Source organism: Myotis myotis, unplaced genomic scaffold (genome assembly GCF_014108235.1).
Source record: "Myotis myotis isolate mMyoMyo1 unplaced genomic scaffold, mMyoMyo1.p scaffold_m19_p_8, whole genome shotgun sequence".
NCBI lineage: Eukaryota > Metazoa > Chordata > Mammalia > Chiroptera > Vespertilionidae > Myotis > Myotis myotis.
In genome coordinates, this window is record NW_023416390.1 from 9,618,404 (window position 1) to 9,635,794 (window position 17,391).

At 44.4% G+C, this 17,391-nt stretch overlaps 1 protein-coding gene across 7 annotated transcripts in view; it reads left to right on the top strand.

Annotated features, from left to right (window-relative positions):
• CASP8 (caspase 8) overlaps positions 1 to 16,682 on the top strand; it is a 28,532-nt gene extending 11,850 nt beyond the window's left edge. For 4 of the 7 annotated variants that reach the window (XM_036319592.1, XM_036319593.1, XM_036319591.1 and 1 more), the window contains 7 exons: positions 3,534 to 3,870; positions 7,104 to 7,209; positions 8,049 to 8,187; positions 9,751 to 9,974; positions 12,354 to 12,495; positions 14,364 to 14,862; positions 16,325 to 16,682. In XM_036319592.1, coding sequence (XP_036175485.1) covers positions 3,566 to 3,870; positions 7,104 to 7,209; positions 8,049 to 8,187; positions 9,751 to 9,974; positions 12,354 to 12,495; positions 14,364 to 14,862; positions 16,325 to 16,460 — 1,551 coding nt within the window. In that variant the 5' untranslated portion in view covers positions 3,534 to 3,565 and the 3' untranslated portion in view covers positions 16,461 to 16,682. Of the gene's footprint in view, positions 1 to 517; positions 1,512 to 3,428; positions 3,871 to 7,099; positions 7,210 to 7,324; positions 7,494 to 8,048; positions 8,188 to 9,750; positions 9,975 to 12,353; positions 12,496 to 14,363; positions 14,863 to 16,324 lie in introns of those variants that run through there. The other 3 variants (XM_036319594.1, XM_036319595.1, XM_036319596.1) reach the window with 3 other exon arrangements.
• Positions 16,683 to 17,391: the final 709 nt, after the last annotated feature.

A 17,391-nucleotide genomic window follows, 5' to 3' on the forward strand; every position in this document is an offset into this window, starting at 1 on the left:
TTATAAAAAAAAAAAAATAAAGCCACTGGGACTTTTTTCTCTGTCTGCTTATGATCTTTACCCAGTTAGGCGTTGGATGGTTGGTCTTTCTCTTTTTTCCAAAAACCCCTTAAGCTGACTTATAGGAGCCTTATTTATTTATTCCTTTTATTTTTTTAAATTTTTATTATTATTTTTGCACCTTTTTCTTTCGCTCCTCTCTTTTTTCCTCTCATTTTTCTTCTCCTTTCCCCATTTTAGTTTTTCTCTTTCTTTTCTTTCTCCTCCCCCCTTTTTTCTTTTTTAAAAATACTTCTTTATTATTGAAAGTATTGCATATGTCTCCTTGTTTCCCCCATTGACCCTCTCCAGCCCACCCCCACTCCCTGCCCCATTGTCTGTGTCCATGTAGGAGTCCTATTAAAAAAAAAAAAAAAATTAGTCCCTTTCCTATTACATATTACTACCCATTTTTTCCCAGTGCAAGATTTATTTATTTTTTGGAATTTTGTGGGTTTTTTTCAGAATATTTTAGTTTTTATTTAAATACACTTTATCAGTCTTTCTTTGTTGGCTTTCCGGTTTTCTGTTATACTTAGAGAAGCTCTTCACTACTGTAAGATTATTTTTAAAAATTCTCCTATGTCTTATCTTAGTATTTTAATTTTAAGGATTAAATCTTTGATCCTTTTGATGAAAGGAGTTCAGTTAGGCTTCATTTCAGCTTGTCCCAGAAGTCTACCCATTTGTTCGAACACCATGTGCTTAAAAAGCCACCTACATGTGAAGAGCCTTTTTTGGTGGTGTGTTTGGTTTGGCCATTTTTCATTGTTAACTTCGAATGAACATGTTCATTTCTAATCTCATTGTTAACGTCTAATAGCCAGAGAACATCGACTGTATTATTTCTGCGTTTTGGAAATCTACTCGAGTTTTGCTTGTGGACAGGGTTGGTGATCATTCTGTCCGTGTTTGAATGGATGTGTATTTCCCACCGAGAGGAAATGCCTGTGAGACCGTCTGTCGGCTGTGCCACGCGCGTCTTCTGTAGTCAGCCTCCTAGATTTTTTAGTCTCTGAGGGAGATGTGTGAAAGTTTCCTGCTATTTGGGGGAAAGTAAGTTCTTTGAGTTCTTTTGATATGTACAGTCCTTCTAGTTTTTTTTTGTTTTCTTGTAAGAACACGCATGTGATTGTGTCACTCCTCCGTGATCTTGTCTCCATGCCTGGGGTTCTCCCCTCCCCTCAGGTTCCCCCAAAGCCTCACTTCCTGCCCCTCCTCCACGCACTTTGTCCCACTCTCTTAAACCCACGAACACACCAGGCTGGTGTTTAAAGTTTCGTTTCATTTACGCAGAGGATGCCTGCATGCTTCCTCCTCAGCACACTCCGTTTCCTGCCCCACGCTGTCCCTCTCCCCGCCACCTCCAGGACGAGCTGGATGAGTAGCGTTTCTCCCCCCAGACCTCGCTTTCACATGCGCGTCTGCAGTCACTGAAAATCCAGTTGTATTGCTTTGTGTATTTTTAAAAAGTAGGTGTATGATTTTTTTGTTATATTGCAACTTGCCTTTTTCCCTCACCGTCACCAGAACACGTATTTGGAATCTCTATCCCTGTGTAGCTCGGAAGGCGGAGTGCACTGTTTAACCTCTGCATGGTATTGTGCGGCGCGACTACGCCTTAGTTTGCTGAGTGTCCCTGTATTGGAGGACATGTGGGGTGCTCCTAGTTGTTGGAGGTTACCCGCCACCCTGTGATGAGACGCCAGGAACGTACCCTGTTGAGCACCCAGGTGTGTTTCTATAGAGTGTGATTTAGGGAATGAGCTGGCTAGTTTGTCTCCTTATATGTCCGGCAGTTTTGTTTGTAGCACTTTGAATATCTTCTGTGAGGTGCTGGCCCCTTATTTAAGATGTCTTTCGAGCAAAGGCATTTTCATGACAACCGATTGCTCCGGCCGTGAGAGATCTCGGCCCAGCAGCCCTTGTGAATCCAACGCAAAGTGTGTCTTTCGAGATAACTATCTGTTCAGTTTCCTGACTCAAGACGACTTGTCTAAACGATGATGTCAGCTCTACATTAAAAGGGAAGAAAAAGGTTTTGCCCCATAATTCTAATTCTAAGAGAGAATTTATCAGATATAGGCACAGGACAGATGCAAAAGCCTTTCAATGCAATATGATTTTTAGCAGTAAAGAAATAGAAAAATGCTTAAGATAAACTTTGATATATCCACGTGCTGAAAAATCTAGAAACATTAAAAACATGGCAAAGAAGAATATTTAATGGTAGGGATTAATGTTTATTTTAAATGTTAAGTGGGGGCTGGTGTGGGGTGGATGTGTATACACCTGGATATGCAGCCTGATCCTAATTTTTATATAAATGTGTGTGTGTGTGTGTGCGTGTGTGTGTGTGTGTGGTGTATGTAATGATAACTGGGACTATGTTATAACTCATTTTAAAATTTCACCAAAAAACCCCACTGGTTTTATAATCAAAGTGCAGACAGGAAGGTGGTTTTTAAAAGGCTCAAAGTCCTTTTGGTCACTTAAAAAATTTAAAGCTTACTGTTAAGCTCACCACAGGAGGAATGCATGAGGCCAAAGTGGTTCTGGATTATAAATTTATTAGTTCATCTGGATACCAGATGGGCTGTGCTCCCAAATGGTGCCAGCACCCAAGGGTGGGAGTCAAAGGTTTTTAAGGGACTCTAGGTGGGCAGAGAATTCCCTGTGCAGGTCCGGATCCTGGGAAGGTCTGCAGGGGAGAGGTGATGGTCTTAGCAAGTGGAATGTGCTTTAAGCAAAAGGGAATATCTGTTGTAAAGTGGTCTAAAGGTCAGTTTCCAGAGGAGGGGAAATTGACTCAATTATTTGATCAGACCTAACACTTACCTTAATGTGCAAATCAAAAATATTTCTATTATAATATCATATGTACAAAATATATGGGTCCGGTTCACTACCTCTGCTTAGTACCTCTGAGTGCAATCAGCATTTGCATTTTCACCCAAGAATGTCAGTAAATGCAGGGAGCTTAAAGAGCCGGGAACCATCTGCTTTGCTTTAGGAAGGAAAGGGGTCCAAACAGGTTAAGGTTATTTGAGGTTAAGGAAAGTGCCAAAGGCACAGAGTCTGTGGGACTGAGGGGATGAAGGAGCCGGATGGGAAGTTCAAGGTTTCCTAGTCCAAGGTTCTCACCCAGCAGCTCTCCCGGCACCTCTTAAGGCAAGGGAGAGTCAGAGTAAGGCTTCAACAAAGCCTCCTTCTACTTTGCAGAGAGTTGGAAAACCACTGCTTCCAAGTGCATTTTCGCATTTATTATTCCTACTGCACCGTGATCACAACTCTTCTGACCATTGGCTAGTTTATAGATCTTCCATCCCATACAGTAAGCTACTTGAGAGCAGGAGCTTATCTGTTTGTTTTCGTCCCTCTACCCACAGCAAAATGCCTGACGCGTATTGTAAATGATGTCATAGCATTTGATGAGGGAACCAAGCAGTTAATGGTGCTTTTCTTCCTCATCATAATGTTGTGTGTTGACCTAGGCTACAGCTACATTTGACCAACACGGACAAGCATGGATTTCAGCAATTTTCTGTATGACATTGGGGAAGCGCTGAGCAGTGATGAGGTGGCCTCGCTCAAGTTCCTGTGCCTGGACCACATCCCACCAAGGAAGCAGGAGCCCATCAAGGATGCCCTGATGCTCTTTGAGAAACTCGAGGAGAAGAAAATGCTGGAGGAGGGCAACTTGTCCTTCCTGAGGGAGCTGCTATTCCGAATCGACAGGCTGGATCTGCTGGAAAAGCGCCTGAAAACCAGCCAGGAGCAGATGTGGAGGGAGCTTCAGATCCCGGGCCGGGCTCAGATCTCTGCGTACAGGTGGGGACCATCTCTGTAGCCTCAGCACGGGAGGGGCGGGGAGCAGACACATCCCTGTGGGAGGGTTGATTGCAGGTTGCTGATGTAGAATGACTTTTGAGGCTCTGGGAAGATGTCCTATCAGGGCCGGGTGAAGAAATGTGGAGACCTGATGTAGAATTCAGGAAGAAAAAAAAAAAAAGCTCAAACCATAAAATAAAAATTGTAAAGTGAAACGTTACCTGCAAGTATGCTGCCATTAAAATAGACCTTTCCTAAATGTTCTCTCTTTCTGATAGGTGTCTGTTGTCTTGGTGTTTCTGTTTTCTTGATGCCCACATTGTGTGCTTACTTTATCTATATATATAAAAGCCTAAGCGACCGGTTGACTGGTCGCTATGACGTGCACTGACCACCAGGGGGTAGTTGCTCAATACAGGAACTGCCCCCTGGTGGTCTGTGTGCTCCCATGCTGGGCTCATGGCTGGTGAGCCTAATGCACAGTGGGGTCAGCATGAGCAGGAGCGGTGTGGGCCAGGCCAGGGCTTGGGCTCCTCCCCAGTTGCCTGCAGGCCACACTGGGGACCCCACCGGTGCACAAATCCGTGCACCGGGCCTCTAGTTTTGGATAAAGCATCACTACTTTTACCCTGAAATCCTCCTCCCACTTGCTTGTGGGTGACTGTAGGAATTCTCAATGGAGAATTTCCCACACTTGCATTATAGAATCCTCCAATGAGGGACACACTGCCAGGCGTTCCAGATGGGCCAGGCCAGAGCCCTCAGAGACTGCTTAGCCCCCGTGAGGCCTGCTGCTGCTGAGAGAATGACACTGACTTGGGTGTCAGGCCTGCCAAAGGCCTTACAGCTCAGCCATCCCCACCTGTGGGAGAGTCGGTGACCTAAGGTGATAACAAGTCACTGCCAGTTACATCTTCGTGATTCTCAAGACTTTAAAAATAGAGACATACTATCTACTTCTCTCTTTCAACAATTCTTCGTCTTGCAGAATCATCAATCTAACCTCTGCCTCCATTCTTCCTTTTGTGTCTGTTTGTCTGAAGCTCCCTCTTCCCATAAGGACCCAGTCATTGAATTAGGACCCACTGGAATCCAGTATGATCTCATTTCAACGAGATCACAACAGCAGAGACCTTTTTAAAATAAGGTCACAGTGATGTGTTCTGGGTGAACATGAATTGGGAAGGAGGATACTATTCAATACTGGGTAACTTTGGTTTAATAGGGTTGTGAAGTTCTTTTAAGGGATTTTTTAATTAGGCACCAATTAATCCTAAAAAACAACATCCCCCAAACTAGGAAGCCTGGAAGGTCTCAGCTTATGCCCACCGTCTTGGTCTTCTGGAGGCTGTTGGGCTGAGACAAACTGCCAGTGCCGGACATGGCCTGTCCCTCCTGTGCGAGGGCCAGGGACCCTGCCAGGGGCAGGATCTGTCTGTTAAAATATTCAACATGCCGAAACCGGTTTGGCTCAGTGGATGGAGCGTCGGCCTGCAGACTGAAGGGTCCCAGGTTCGATTCCGGTCAAGGGCATGTACCTGGGTTGCGGGCACATCCCCAGTAGGAGATGTGCAGGAGGCAGCTGATTGATGTTTCTCTCTCATAGATGTTTCTAACACTCTATCTCTCTCCCTTCCTCTCTGTAAAAAATCAATAAAATATATTTTAAAAAAAAATTCAACATGTTAGTTTGGGGGCAAGAGGGGCGGGTGGAGCCAGCACAAGCACAAGCTACTGCTTCTGCATTGTTTATCATTAGCCAGTAAATAAAAAATATACTAGTATGATTGCTTTCCATTTATAAGAAACCACTAGACATTTAAAATGTCAAAGTAGAATTGCTACCTAAAAAATAAGTGTCATAAACTATCCAGGTTTATTTGTAGACAACGATGGGACAAGAAAGCTAGTAGGTTTCAGTATGAGGAAAGTAAGAGAGAAAAATACCTGGTAATCAAGTTGAAAGGGGCAGTGGCTTTAGATTGGACCCAGTCTTGGCCAAAGCGAGAAAGCTTTAGCAAAATACTTCCAGGGTACAGGTTCCACGAGAAGGACAAAGCAGATGATAATACTAAGTAACTCCCATTTCTACTATTTTTAGAATTTTAATTTTCTAATTTAACTTTGAAATTAACGTGTTTTTGCATTAAAGTTGTTTCCTTTACAACATAATAATGAAAGGTTTGCTGACTTATAAAACATTCCTTTGCTCATTGAACAAGCATATCCCCAAACCTTATCATAGGTTAGGAAATAATAATGCCGTGTTTGGAGCACTTAGTGCATTGCCAAAAATTGGTTTAAGCACTGCAGATAAACTTATTCATGTAATTCCCCAACACGTTCCAATGCATAGATACAGAAGCGTCTGCGGTCTACAATGAAGACAAAAGTGTGTAACGTGTCTGAAGTCACGCAGCTCGTGCGTGGAGGGACCAAGGCTCCAACATCCTTCGTCTGGGTCCCCTGCATTTAAACACTGTCCCTCACAACCCTCTGAGCTTATGGAAGCAAACAGGGCCCGGGCCCTTCTCGCAGGGGATTTGGAGAGCTTGATAAGCAGACAATTATTTGTCACCCTTTGGGCGATACAAAGGCACAGAGGGTGAATGCACGTAGGCAGTGCGTGAGCTGTTAGTGAATGAGTGGTTGTCTAAAGATAGACAAGGGAATAGGAGTGTGGAGGGGGGCGAGGCATAAAGGGGTGAGGGGCAGGGCAGCTGGGTGTGCTTGGAGAAGAGACAGTGGGAGGGTGGTGAGGAGTGGCTGAGATGAGGGGTAGGTTTGGGCTCAACTCACAGAGGTCTGTATTCCAGAACCAAGTGTTTGGCCTTCCTACTGAAGGTAACGGCTGGGAGAACACTGACAAGTTTTAATTAGGAAGTGAGGATCGTATTTGCATTTTGAGAAACGTAACTTCCAAAATCAAAACTTTCTTGTGGCAACAAGATCTTAACGTTATAGTGAAGACAACGGAAAACCACAATTCGTGGAGCTGAAATGAACTGAAGGACAGTTCATTTGAATTCGTTAAGCTGGATAGTTGGGCATGAGTTAGTAGTTTTCTGTGTCACTACACCAGCCTCTCCCTAAGAACTCAACTCCTACACCATGCGATGAACTGGCTTTATTTTGAAGGGAGGCCATCGGAATCGAGTCTGCAGTGACGCCATGTATCACCTGAGAAATTACTTAAAAAAGCATTTCTCAAGTGTCTCCATTTCCCACCACAGGGTCATGCTTTTCCAGATTTCAGAAGATGTAACTGCACCGGAATTGAAGGACTTTAAGTTTCTTTTGAACCGGGAGCTCTCCAGATGTAAACTGGTGGATAGCATGGTAAGACCTGGTGTCATGCCAAGATTCAGTCCCGAGGAAGAGTCAGCCAGTGGGGATTGCTGAGACTGAAGTGAGGGCTACTCGGATAAAAGCACCCCGAATTCTCATTTTTTAGCCTGGGTTGAAGAAGAAAGCTGTCAGGCATGAAGGTTGTAGATGTGATCCCTTCGTGTGCTGTGAAGTGCTGCTCACGCTCAGTACCAGGAGCCAGGCTGTGTCGGGAGAAGAGAAGGGGGTTGTGGGGCTCAGCCCAACGTGGGACTCTGCAGAGCCAGGAGAGACAGGTGTCTGTGTCTGGTGTGGTTTTGTGTGTCTGTGTGTGTGATGTGTGTGCACATGTGTTTATATGTGTGTGGGGTGTTTCTGGGCGTGTGCATGTCTGTGTATCTGTGGTGTGTTGCAGGGTTTTTTTGGTGTGTGTGTCTGGTGCGGTTTTGTGTGTCTGGTGTGGTGTGTGTGTGTGTGTGTGTGTGTAATGCCAGAGGAAATGTTGGGTGTGAGGCAGTTCCCAGGGCTGTCACCATGAGGGCCATGGTTGCCTCAGCGTGCACCTCTGGCTGTTTCACATGCAAGTGTCATGGGTGGTTTTAGCACAGGGCTGGGTCCTGGGGACTGATGTGGTGTCTCCTCTGTTTTCTCTGTTTCTGGCCCGGAAAACACAGAAGTGCCTTCCTAGCAGTATATTGGCTTTGAGAGACCAGTATGTCCTCTCAGGAAAGTCTGCTTGGGAAGCTAGGGTGGTCCCTTGGGTTGGAGAAAGTGCAAGTAAAAACAAAAATCTAATCTAAAAGCCAATATGGCCCAATTCCATCTTCCAACTTTATTTCTCCTCCCTCTAGAGCTTGCTTGATATTTTTATGGAGATGGAGAAGAGACTCATCCTTGGGGAAAGAAATTTGGACACCCTAAAAAGAATCTGTAAACAAATCAACCGGAGCCTGCTGGAAAAAATCAGTGCTTATGAAAAATTAAGTAAAGGTAGAAATAACCTCACAGCTGTGAATCAGCAAAATGTATTCTTTTTAAAAAAGTTTTCATTTATTGATTTTATAGAGAGAGAGAGACATTGATTTGCTGTTCCACTGACCCATGAATTCACTGGTTGATTCCTGCCAGTTTATTCCTTTATGTGCCCCAACCAGGGATCGAACCTGCAACCCCAGTGCAGCAAAATGTATTCTTAAATTGACAAACCCCTCTATGTCCCAGTATTTTTTTAAAAAAACTGTGTGTTTGCTTTAATTCAGAGGGAAGAATGAGCCTTTGTTAATATTCATAAATAGCCAAAGTAAAGCCAATGAATCAGCCCTGGCCGGTGTGGCTCAGTTGGTTGGGCATCATTCCATGTATCGAAAGGTTGCTGGTTCGATTCCCAGTCAGGGCATATGCCCAGGTTGGAGTTTTGATCCCAGGTAGGGGGCCTGCAGAAGGCGGCCAATCGATGTTCTGCTCTCACATCGATGTTTATCTTTCATTCTCCCTCTTCTTCCTCTCTCTCTAAAAATCAATAAAAAAAATATGAAAAAGAAACAAAAACAAAATCAAAGAATAATTGTAAAAATTTACCACGCACACACCAAAAAGACAGTTTGCAAACCGGGAGCATTCAAAACATGGCATGAGGCTCAGGCGCGCGCTGTTATAACGCAGCTTACACAGGGAGAAAGCAGTGACTGTTCATGCTTCACAGTGACTGATTCTGATGTTAGAATTTCCTTAAATGACGGGCTGATCAGTGGTTACCTCATATCAACCTTGGAGAAAAGTTCAAGTTTTCCTCATGATTTTCAGAGGCACAAACAAGGTCAGGTTAGCCTTGTAAAATAAGCTAAATTAAGTTTTGCTTGTATGATTAAGTTGTTTTTTTTTCCTGCTCAGGGAGTTTTTTTTTTTAATTAAATATATTTTTTATAGATTTCAATGAGAAAGGGAGAGGGAGAGAGAGAATCTTTGATCAGCTGCCCCCTACATGCCCCCTACTGGGGATCGAGCCTGCAACCTATGCATGTGCCCTGACCAGGAATCGAACTGTGACCTCTTGGTTCACAGATTGATGCTCAGCCACTGAGCCACGCCAGTTGGGCAGGGAGTTGTGTTTTGTTGTTGTTGTTGTTGTTGTTTTTTAATCTTATCCTCTTAACAGAAGTCCAGGTGAATTTTCAAGTGGTGATACCTGGAGCTGTTTTCAAGACTTATTGAATTAATTTACTCTTTGATATTTTCATTGCTTCCTCTCTACAACCTCCTACCATCCACGTCCACATCTTAATGGACCTGCCACCGAGTTCCAGGATGAGGGCTCGGTGGCTACTTCTTGTCACCTCTGCTCTACACACTAAAACATGTGTCTAGAGACACAAACCATGTGGCCTCAGGCCAGCAAGTCTGAAACAGATGCAGAGTTCTTCAGTGGTAAGAATGGGACTTATTCTGTGGATTGTAAGGATATGAATTTTCCTTTTAAAAGGGACTTTCTGTTGTCTCAGGTGTTACATGTTTCTTTACTAAAGTACCTTCTCTGCCACCTGTCGTTCCCTGTAGATGGGGGGCCAATTTCCGACTATCTTCGGGAGCAGGACAGTGAGTCACGGGAACAGAACTGTGAGCCACAGGAACAGAACTGTGAGCCACGGGAACAGAACTGTGAGCCACGGGAACAGAACTGTGAGCCACAGGAACAGAACTGTGAGCCGCCACGGGAGCAGGACAGTGAGTCACGGGAACAGGACTGTGAGTCACGGGAGCAGGACAATAAGCCACAGCAGGTATGAGGAAACCTCCCATTACTTCTTTTCTTTACATTGAAGATTCTAGTTAGTGTATTCCTTTGCTTTTTAAGCTTCCAGATAAACTAGTAAGGAGAAGAAACTTAGTGACTATTTTGAGAACTATAGGAAAAATTCACAAAAGCACAAGCTTAAAGTGTGACTTTTTAATGTAAAGAAAATGTGATTTCTCGGGTTAAATGTTTATTTTAAAACCAAAGACAAAGACATTGAAACACTTGGAGCAGAGGGGTGAGAAGGCTCCTGCCAGGCCCTTTCAGCAGCTGCATCAGCCCGAATGGCAGCGGGCTTTGGGGGCAGAGCCCAGCAGGACTGGAGAAAGCAAAGCCGTTTCCTTTGGCTTGACATCCCAAAACTGTTTCTCCTTGGTGATTAGGTGTAAGTGGCAAACGCTCATGATCTAGCCATCTCTGTGTTCTCACCCCAAAGAGCCAGTCCAGGAATTGCCTTTCTAGACATAAGCACTCCTGCTTGTGTAACCTTCAGTGACCCACCAAACCCATTCTGACTCATAGCCCACTCACACCTCTCTGTGGCAGAAAGCAAAGGAAATCCTGAACACCAGGAGCCCAGCAGGAGACTTAAAATTAAACCCAGAGAACAATTTACCAGGGGGCTCTTGAATAAGTTACCGGACCTCTCTCAGTCTGAAAATCAAGGATTAACCAAAGTAAGGGAGCACACTGCCGAGTAAAGCACTCTACAGGCATTGCCCCAGGAACAGCTAAGGATCCTGGGTGCAAGAGAGATTGGATAACTTGTTCAAGGTTTTAAGGTTATTAAGTACTAGAGGTCCGGTGCACAAAATTCATGCACTGGCTGGCGGGGTGGGGCAGGGAGGCCCTCACCCCGGCCTGCACCCTCTCACAGTCTGGGACCCCTTGCTCCCTACCACCTGCCTGCTCACTCCTTACCGCTCAGCCTGCTGCTCCTTAGCACTGCCATGGAAGCAAAAGAGGCTCAGCCACCACCACTGTGCTCGCCAGCCATGAGCCCAGCTTCTGACTGAGTGGCACTCCCTGTCGGAGCACACTGACCATGAGGGGACAGCTCCTGCATTGAGCGTCTGCCCCCTGGTGGTCAGCGCACATCATAGTGACTGGTCATTCTGGTTGTTCCGCTGTAATGGTCGCTTATGCTTTTATTGTATAGATGGAACTACCTGATAGACAATGTGCCCCCCTGAGGGGTCCTGGATTGCAAGAGGGTGCAGGCCAGGCTGAAGGACCCCACTGGTGCATGATCAGGGCCGGGGAGGGATGTGGGAAGTTGGACAGCTGGGGAGGGATCACTGGAGGACTCCAGGGCATGTCCGGCCCATCTAGCTCAGTCCCGATTGGCTGGACTCCAGCAGCAAGCTAACATACCAGTTGGAGCGTCTACCCCCTGGTGGTCAGTGCACGTCATAGCAACTGGTCGACTGGTCGACTGTCTGCCCCTTGGTGGTCAGTGCACATCATAGTGAGCAGTTGAGTGGCCTTAGCATATCATTAGCATATTATGCTTTGATTGGTTGAACTGACGACCAGACCACTGGACACTTAGCATATTAGGCTTTTATTATATAGGATATAGCCAAGAATCCCTCACACCTCCACGCCCCCTCCAGCTGGGAGCCCCTTTCTCTACTTGGAGGAGCTGCATGGATTTCCCAATAAATGTTGGATATCTTTGCACTGAAACAGCTCTGGGAAAATAAGGCCAGCCCAGGGCCACCACTGACTGGTAATGTCAGGTTCTAGAGTCTGGAAACTAACCTGCAATAGCCAAGATTTGCTTGTCCAGTGCATCTCTCATCTCGTGTCCCTGTGGTCCTGAGAACCAGATTAATACATCAGCTTTAACAGTCTGGGGACCCGATGTCATGTGTGAAGGGAAGGCCCTCAGCTGTTTGCCCAGAAACAGGGATGAGTTGATCAGATAGCCATAGAAATCACAGGGTCACGGAAGGACAGCCCAGAGACAGCCCTAAGACATTCATTGATTGAGCAACTCCTGCTTGAGCTCTCACAAATGAATAAGCCCTGGTTCCTGACCCAGACATCATCTGCCTTGAGCAGAAATGAGGACAAATAATACATTATGATGACAATATGAATGTAAGTGCAAGGTGCTCAGGAGGCCCAAGTATTGGGACATTAACTAGACACACTACAGGTGGAGCAAGAGTCTGGGGGTCCTGTGTGAGGAGAAATGAGCCGGCTTGTTAGGGAAACAATGTCAGCTTGGGTGGGAGCCATTGAACGAGCCCAGTCTGGCTCAGGGGCCAGCCTAACCTTGGACTAGGGAGTTGTTTGCTCACATCTCAAGTGTCTGACCTGCAGTGTCAGCTCCTGGGTTGTGCTTTTTGTTTTTCAGACAGCGGACAAAGTTTACCGAATGAAAAGCAAACCTCGAGGATACTGTGTGATCTTTAATAATTATGATTTTAGCAAAGCACGGGAGAACGTGCCCAAACTTCACAAAATGAAGGATAGGGATGGAACAAACTTGGATGCAGGTACAGTAGATTCCAAAAGAGATGTAAAATATTTCTAACTAGAAGCTCCGTGCACAAAATTCGTGCACTGGGGTGGGAGGGTCCCTCAACCCGGCCTGTGCCCTCTCACAGTCCAGGACCCCTCGCTCCTTACTGCCCGCCTGCTCGCTGCTCCTTCCTGCTGTCGCAGAGGTGGGAGAGGCTCCTGCCACCGCCACTGCGCTCACCAGCTGTGAGCCCAGCTTCTGGCTGAGCAGGGGAGCACATTGACCACCAGGGGGCAGCTCCTGCATTGAGCGTCTGCCTCCTGGTGGTCAGTGCAGGTCATAGACCGGTCGTTCTGCTGTTTGGTCGATTTGCATATTAGGCTTTTATTATATAGGATACTTATGTTTTTATCAAAAGGGGCGAACAAAAGCTATACCAACAGAGCTGTATGTTTCAGAAAAATGACTATAACCACATTTTCCTGTGGAGGCGAAGGACAGTCTTAGGTATTTGCTAGTTTTCTGCTTTTCTTTTTTTTAACTTAATTTTAAAAATTAAAACAATGTATACACATAAAGATAAAATATTAAATCTTACTAAAGGGCTTTTACTGAAAAGCAGCAACCAGCTTTGCCTTTAATTCAACTAAATGACTAGTATTTCTGTTGAATGTGTTAGGTATTACAGTGTGTGAAAACATTGCCATGGTATCAAGATCGTATCCAATATCCGCACTCTCCCCATTCTGCCAGAGGTTCTTTCAGTGACTGAGCCTAACAGCCAGCTGGCAGGTGGAGGCAGATCCTGGGAGCCTGGAGAGGCCTGTGGACCCACCTCTGGGCCCTGTCCTGGTAAAAACTGGCCTTGCCATGCCCACAGAGGCAGCCACAAACTGTGGCTCACTTGTAGCTTCAAACAGGTTGCCAAGGGCCAGGAATAGGATTTAATTGATATTTACGACAGAACATTTCAACCCAAAGCAGAATATATTTTTCTCAAATGTACATGGAACAGTCTCAAAGATAGAGCATGTGGGGACACAAAGTAAACTGATGAGCATAACAGAACCAGAGGATGGATACATGGAACAGACTGACATGTCAGAGGGGAGGTGGGAGGGGGAATTGGATGAAAGAAGGTGAAGAGATTAGTCAAAGGATATATACGCATAGCCCCTGGAGACAGACAACAGTGTGGTGAAGGCCAGGGCAGGGGGCAAAGGTGGGGAAAATGAGGGACATCTATAATAGTGTCAACAATTGAAAAAAAGAAGGAAGCATAATTAAATAATATTATGTTTAAACAAAAACTAGTAATACAAACATTACTGTTGATTCTACTAAAAATTGTAAACAATTGTGTAAGAACACCATATCAGTACTTCAATACAAAAGTCTAAAATTTATCAATCAATAAATAGCAGTGTACCAAAATTTATTACAAAATGGAGGCTGATAACAAAAAAAAGCAGTTAGAATTTGAAAGTGGAATGTGACTGGGTAATAGGGAGGGCTAGAGAGGGAGAGTTTTTTTGGTAATAGGTCTTTTGGTTCTACTTGACTTTTTAAACATTCATATATTTTATTTTGACAGTTTTGAGAGGGTTCAGAATAAAATAAGTATGGCTATTTTGTTAAAAGTCCTTTTGGTTTTTGTTTTCTGATTAGTGTAAGTAAGCTTACTCATCTTGTAGACTAGCTGAAATAAGGCAATGGGCCAACAATAGTATTCTACTTTTGTTTGTTGCCTCGAGACTGGGAAACTTTTTCCAGCTAGAATCTAGCCACTAATATAGAGGATCTTGTTTTTAAGTTCTGGTTCAAATTCTTATCTGATCAATGCTCTCTTCAGCTCTGGGTACTATTGTGGTGTAATATGACTTTTTGTATTTCACTTTTCAGAGGCTTTGAGCAAAACCTTTAGTGATCTTCATTTTGAGGTAGTGCATTACAACGATGCCACAGCAAAGACAATCTGTGAGATCCTGAAAGACTACCAACGCAAGGACCACAATGACAAAGACTGCTTCGTCTGCTGCATCCTTTCCCATGGAGACAAAGGCATCGTCTATGGCTGTGATGGGCAGGAAGCCCCCATCTATGAGCTGACCTCTTACTTCACTGGTTTGAAGTGCCCTTCCCTTGCAGGCAAACCGAAAATCTTTTTTATCCAGGCTTGCCAAGGGGATAACTACCAGAAAGGCATAGCTGTTGAGACCGACTCAGAGGAGAAGGAAGCCTATTTAGAAATGGACTCGAATCAGAAGAGAAATATCCCAGATGAGGCTGACTTTCTGCTGGGGATGGCCACAGTGAACAACTGTGTTTCCTACCGAAACCCCGCAGAGGGGACCTGGTATATCCAGTCACTGTGCCAGAGTCTGAGAGAAAGATGTCCTAGGTAATTCCTGCCTACTCAACCCGTCATTCATCTATACATGTCCAGCTGTGGGCCTCAGAGCTGTACTTCCCATGTCAGTTGCAAAGTGGGAGAGAGGACGAGTCTTAACATCTTTAGTCAGAGAGAGAAAAAAACAGATACTTACTGAGGAGTTTCCCCTTGTTAGCACCTCAAAGGACAGGCAGGGTATCAGATTGCTGTGAAGGATGGTGAAGTCATATAGTCCAGCTCTGTATTTGGGCAGAATCATGACTGTGCCACCTTAACTAAAAAAATTCTAAGAAGTCTTCCAAAAAGGCAATAACCCATTTCAATGTGTCCTATCCTCTAGCTCTGTCAAAAGTTCCATAATAGTTAACCGACCTCACACCCTCTTGGTGTATTGTGAGAGAGAAATGTGAAAGAGCAAAAATCCTTTATTGTTGTACTCATCTGGCCTGATTTAAAGCCCCAAAATGTAGGAAAATCGCCTTTCCTCATTTAAATATCCCACAATTCTTTTAGTTACATGAAGTTTTGTATGTCACAGTTCACCCAAATGCACACACAACAGACAGATGGATAGCAAGGAATCTTCTGCTAGGTTCCTTCTAGTTCAGCATTATTATGTTTAAAGTGTATGAAGAATGAGAATTTTCTATGGTGGATAAAGGAGTGAACCATAACATCAACACTATGTTTTCATTTCATTTCATTTCAGACCATGAATCCTGCAAGGTTAGGCGGGGGTGGATGTGGGGGTGGGTGGGTGGGGGGCTATTTGCAGAGGTGGATGAACAGGTGGCCCAATTAAACTGGATAGTGAGACTGGTGAGAAAGGGGTGGTGTGGCTGCAGAAGACACTGGATTTTCACTTCCCATAAGTTTGGTTGCATCATGGATGAATCCACAGAAGCAATGTCAATTTTGGGCAGAGGATGTTAGGGATCATTGAGAGGATGATGGGGGCAAGTAACATAGAAGCTGGAGTAGAGTGAGGTACAAACAGATTGGGAGGGGAAGAAGCCAAATCTCATGTTAACACGGAGGTTTCTGATGGTCTGCAGAGACCCTGAGGAAACCAAAGGTAAGTTATTAAGCTCTGAAACATCCTTTACCTGAAATGCTATGGCAGGTCTTGGTTTAGCAACTTATTTCATCTGCCTGATGTTGTTTTTTTTTAATATATTTTTATTGATTTCAGAGAGGAAGAAAGAGAGAGAAGCATCAATGATGAGAGAGAACCAAAGCTTGGCTGCTTCTTGCATGCCCACTACTGGGGATGGAGCCCACAACCCAGGCATGTGCTCTGACCAGGAATCGAACTGTGACCTTCTGGTCCATAGGTCGATGCTCAACCACTGAGCCACGCCAGCTGGGCTTGCCTGATGTTTTGAGAGAAATAGCTATAAGCACAGCAGGTGAACGGGTTTACCAGTGTTTTCCCCTCCAGATGGTCACAATGCTATGTTCTGTTTTCCAGGGGTGACGACATTCTCACCATCCTCACTGAGGTAAACTTTGAAGTGAGCAATAAGGACGACAAGAAGAATATGGGGAAGCAGATGCCACAACCCACTTTCACCCTGAGAAAAAAACTCTACTTCCCCCTTAATTGATGTAGAACACTATGCTTAATTTTTGTACTATAATGCTTTTACTTTATGCTATCATTTATTTGCATAACACTATGCTTAATTTAATTGTTAATAAGATGATGCTGCCCCTCCCCCATTTATTTTATTTTATTTTATTTTATTTTATTTTATGTTGTTAATCCTCACCTGAGGATATTTTTCCCTTTTCGAGGGGTTGCTTCCTGCATGAGCCCCAAGGTACGTGCCCTTGATCGAATTGAACCTGGGACCCTTTGGTCTGCAGGCTGATGCTTTATCCACTGTGTCAAACTGGGTACGGCCCCACCCCCCAGTTTTTGAAGGCAGAGAGGGGAGAGAATGGGAGTCATGACAATTTAATTTTTATGCAGATTGAAGCCTAAATTTCTGGCTTTGCAATGATAGCTAGATATTTATAGCCATAGCCATGATTTTAATTGTATTTTTAATTTGATAAAACACTTTTAAAAACTATAGTAGATACAAAGGATAGTAAGTTTAAAAGAAATGTGACATTACAATGGTTCAAAAACAGTGGCAGAATGTACTTCACTCATCTCTGATTTCCTTTCAACCCCAAATCATTTAATTCCCTTCAAATCAGCGGTTGACAACCGGTGGTCCTCGGACCACTGGTGGTCCATGAGGTCCAAAAGGTTGGCGACTGCTGCTTCAAATTGTTAAGAATTGTTTTGTTTTGTACTTTCAGTCCCTCTCTTTCCAAGCCATCCTCCACACTACAATTATATGTAAGGATAACTTTTCCTTTTTATTCATACTAATTAAAATGACATAAGATAAATTAACAATAGAAAAATAAAATTAACTTTCATATATGCTGGAGTTCACAGAAATATGAGACTCAAAAAAAAAAAAAAAGATTGCCCTGACCGGTTTGGCTCAGTGGATAGAGCATCAGCTTGTGGACTGAAGG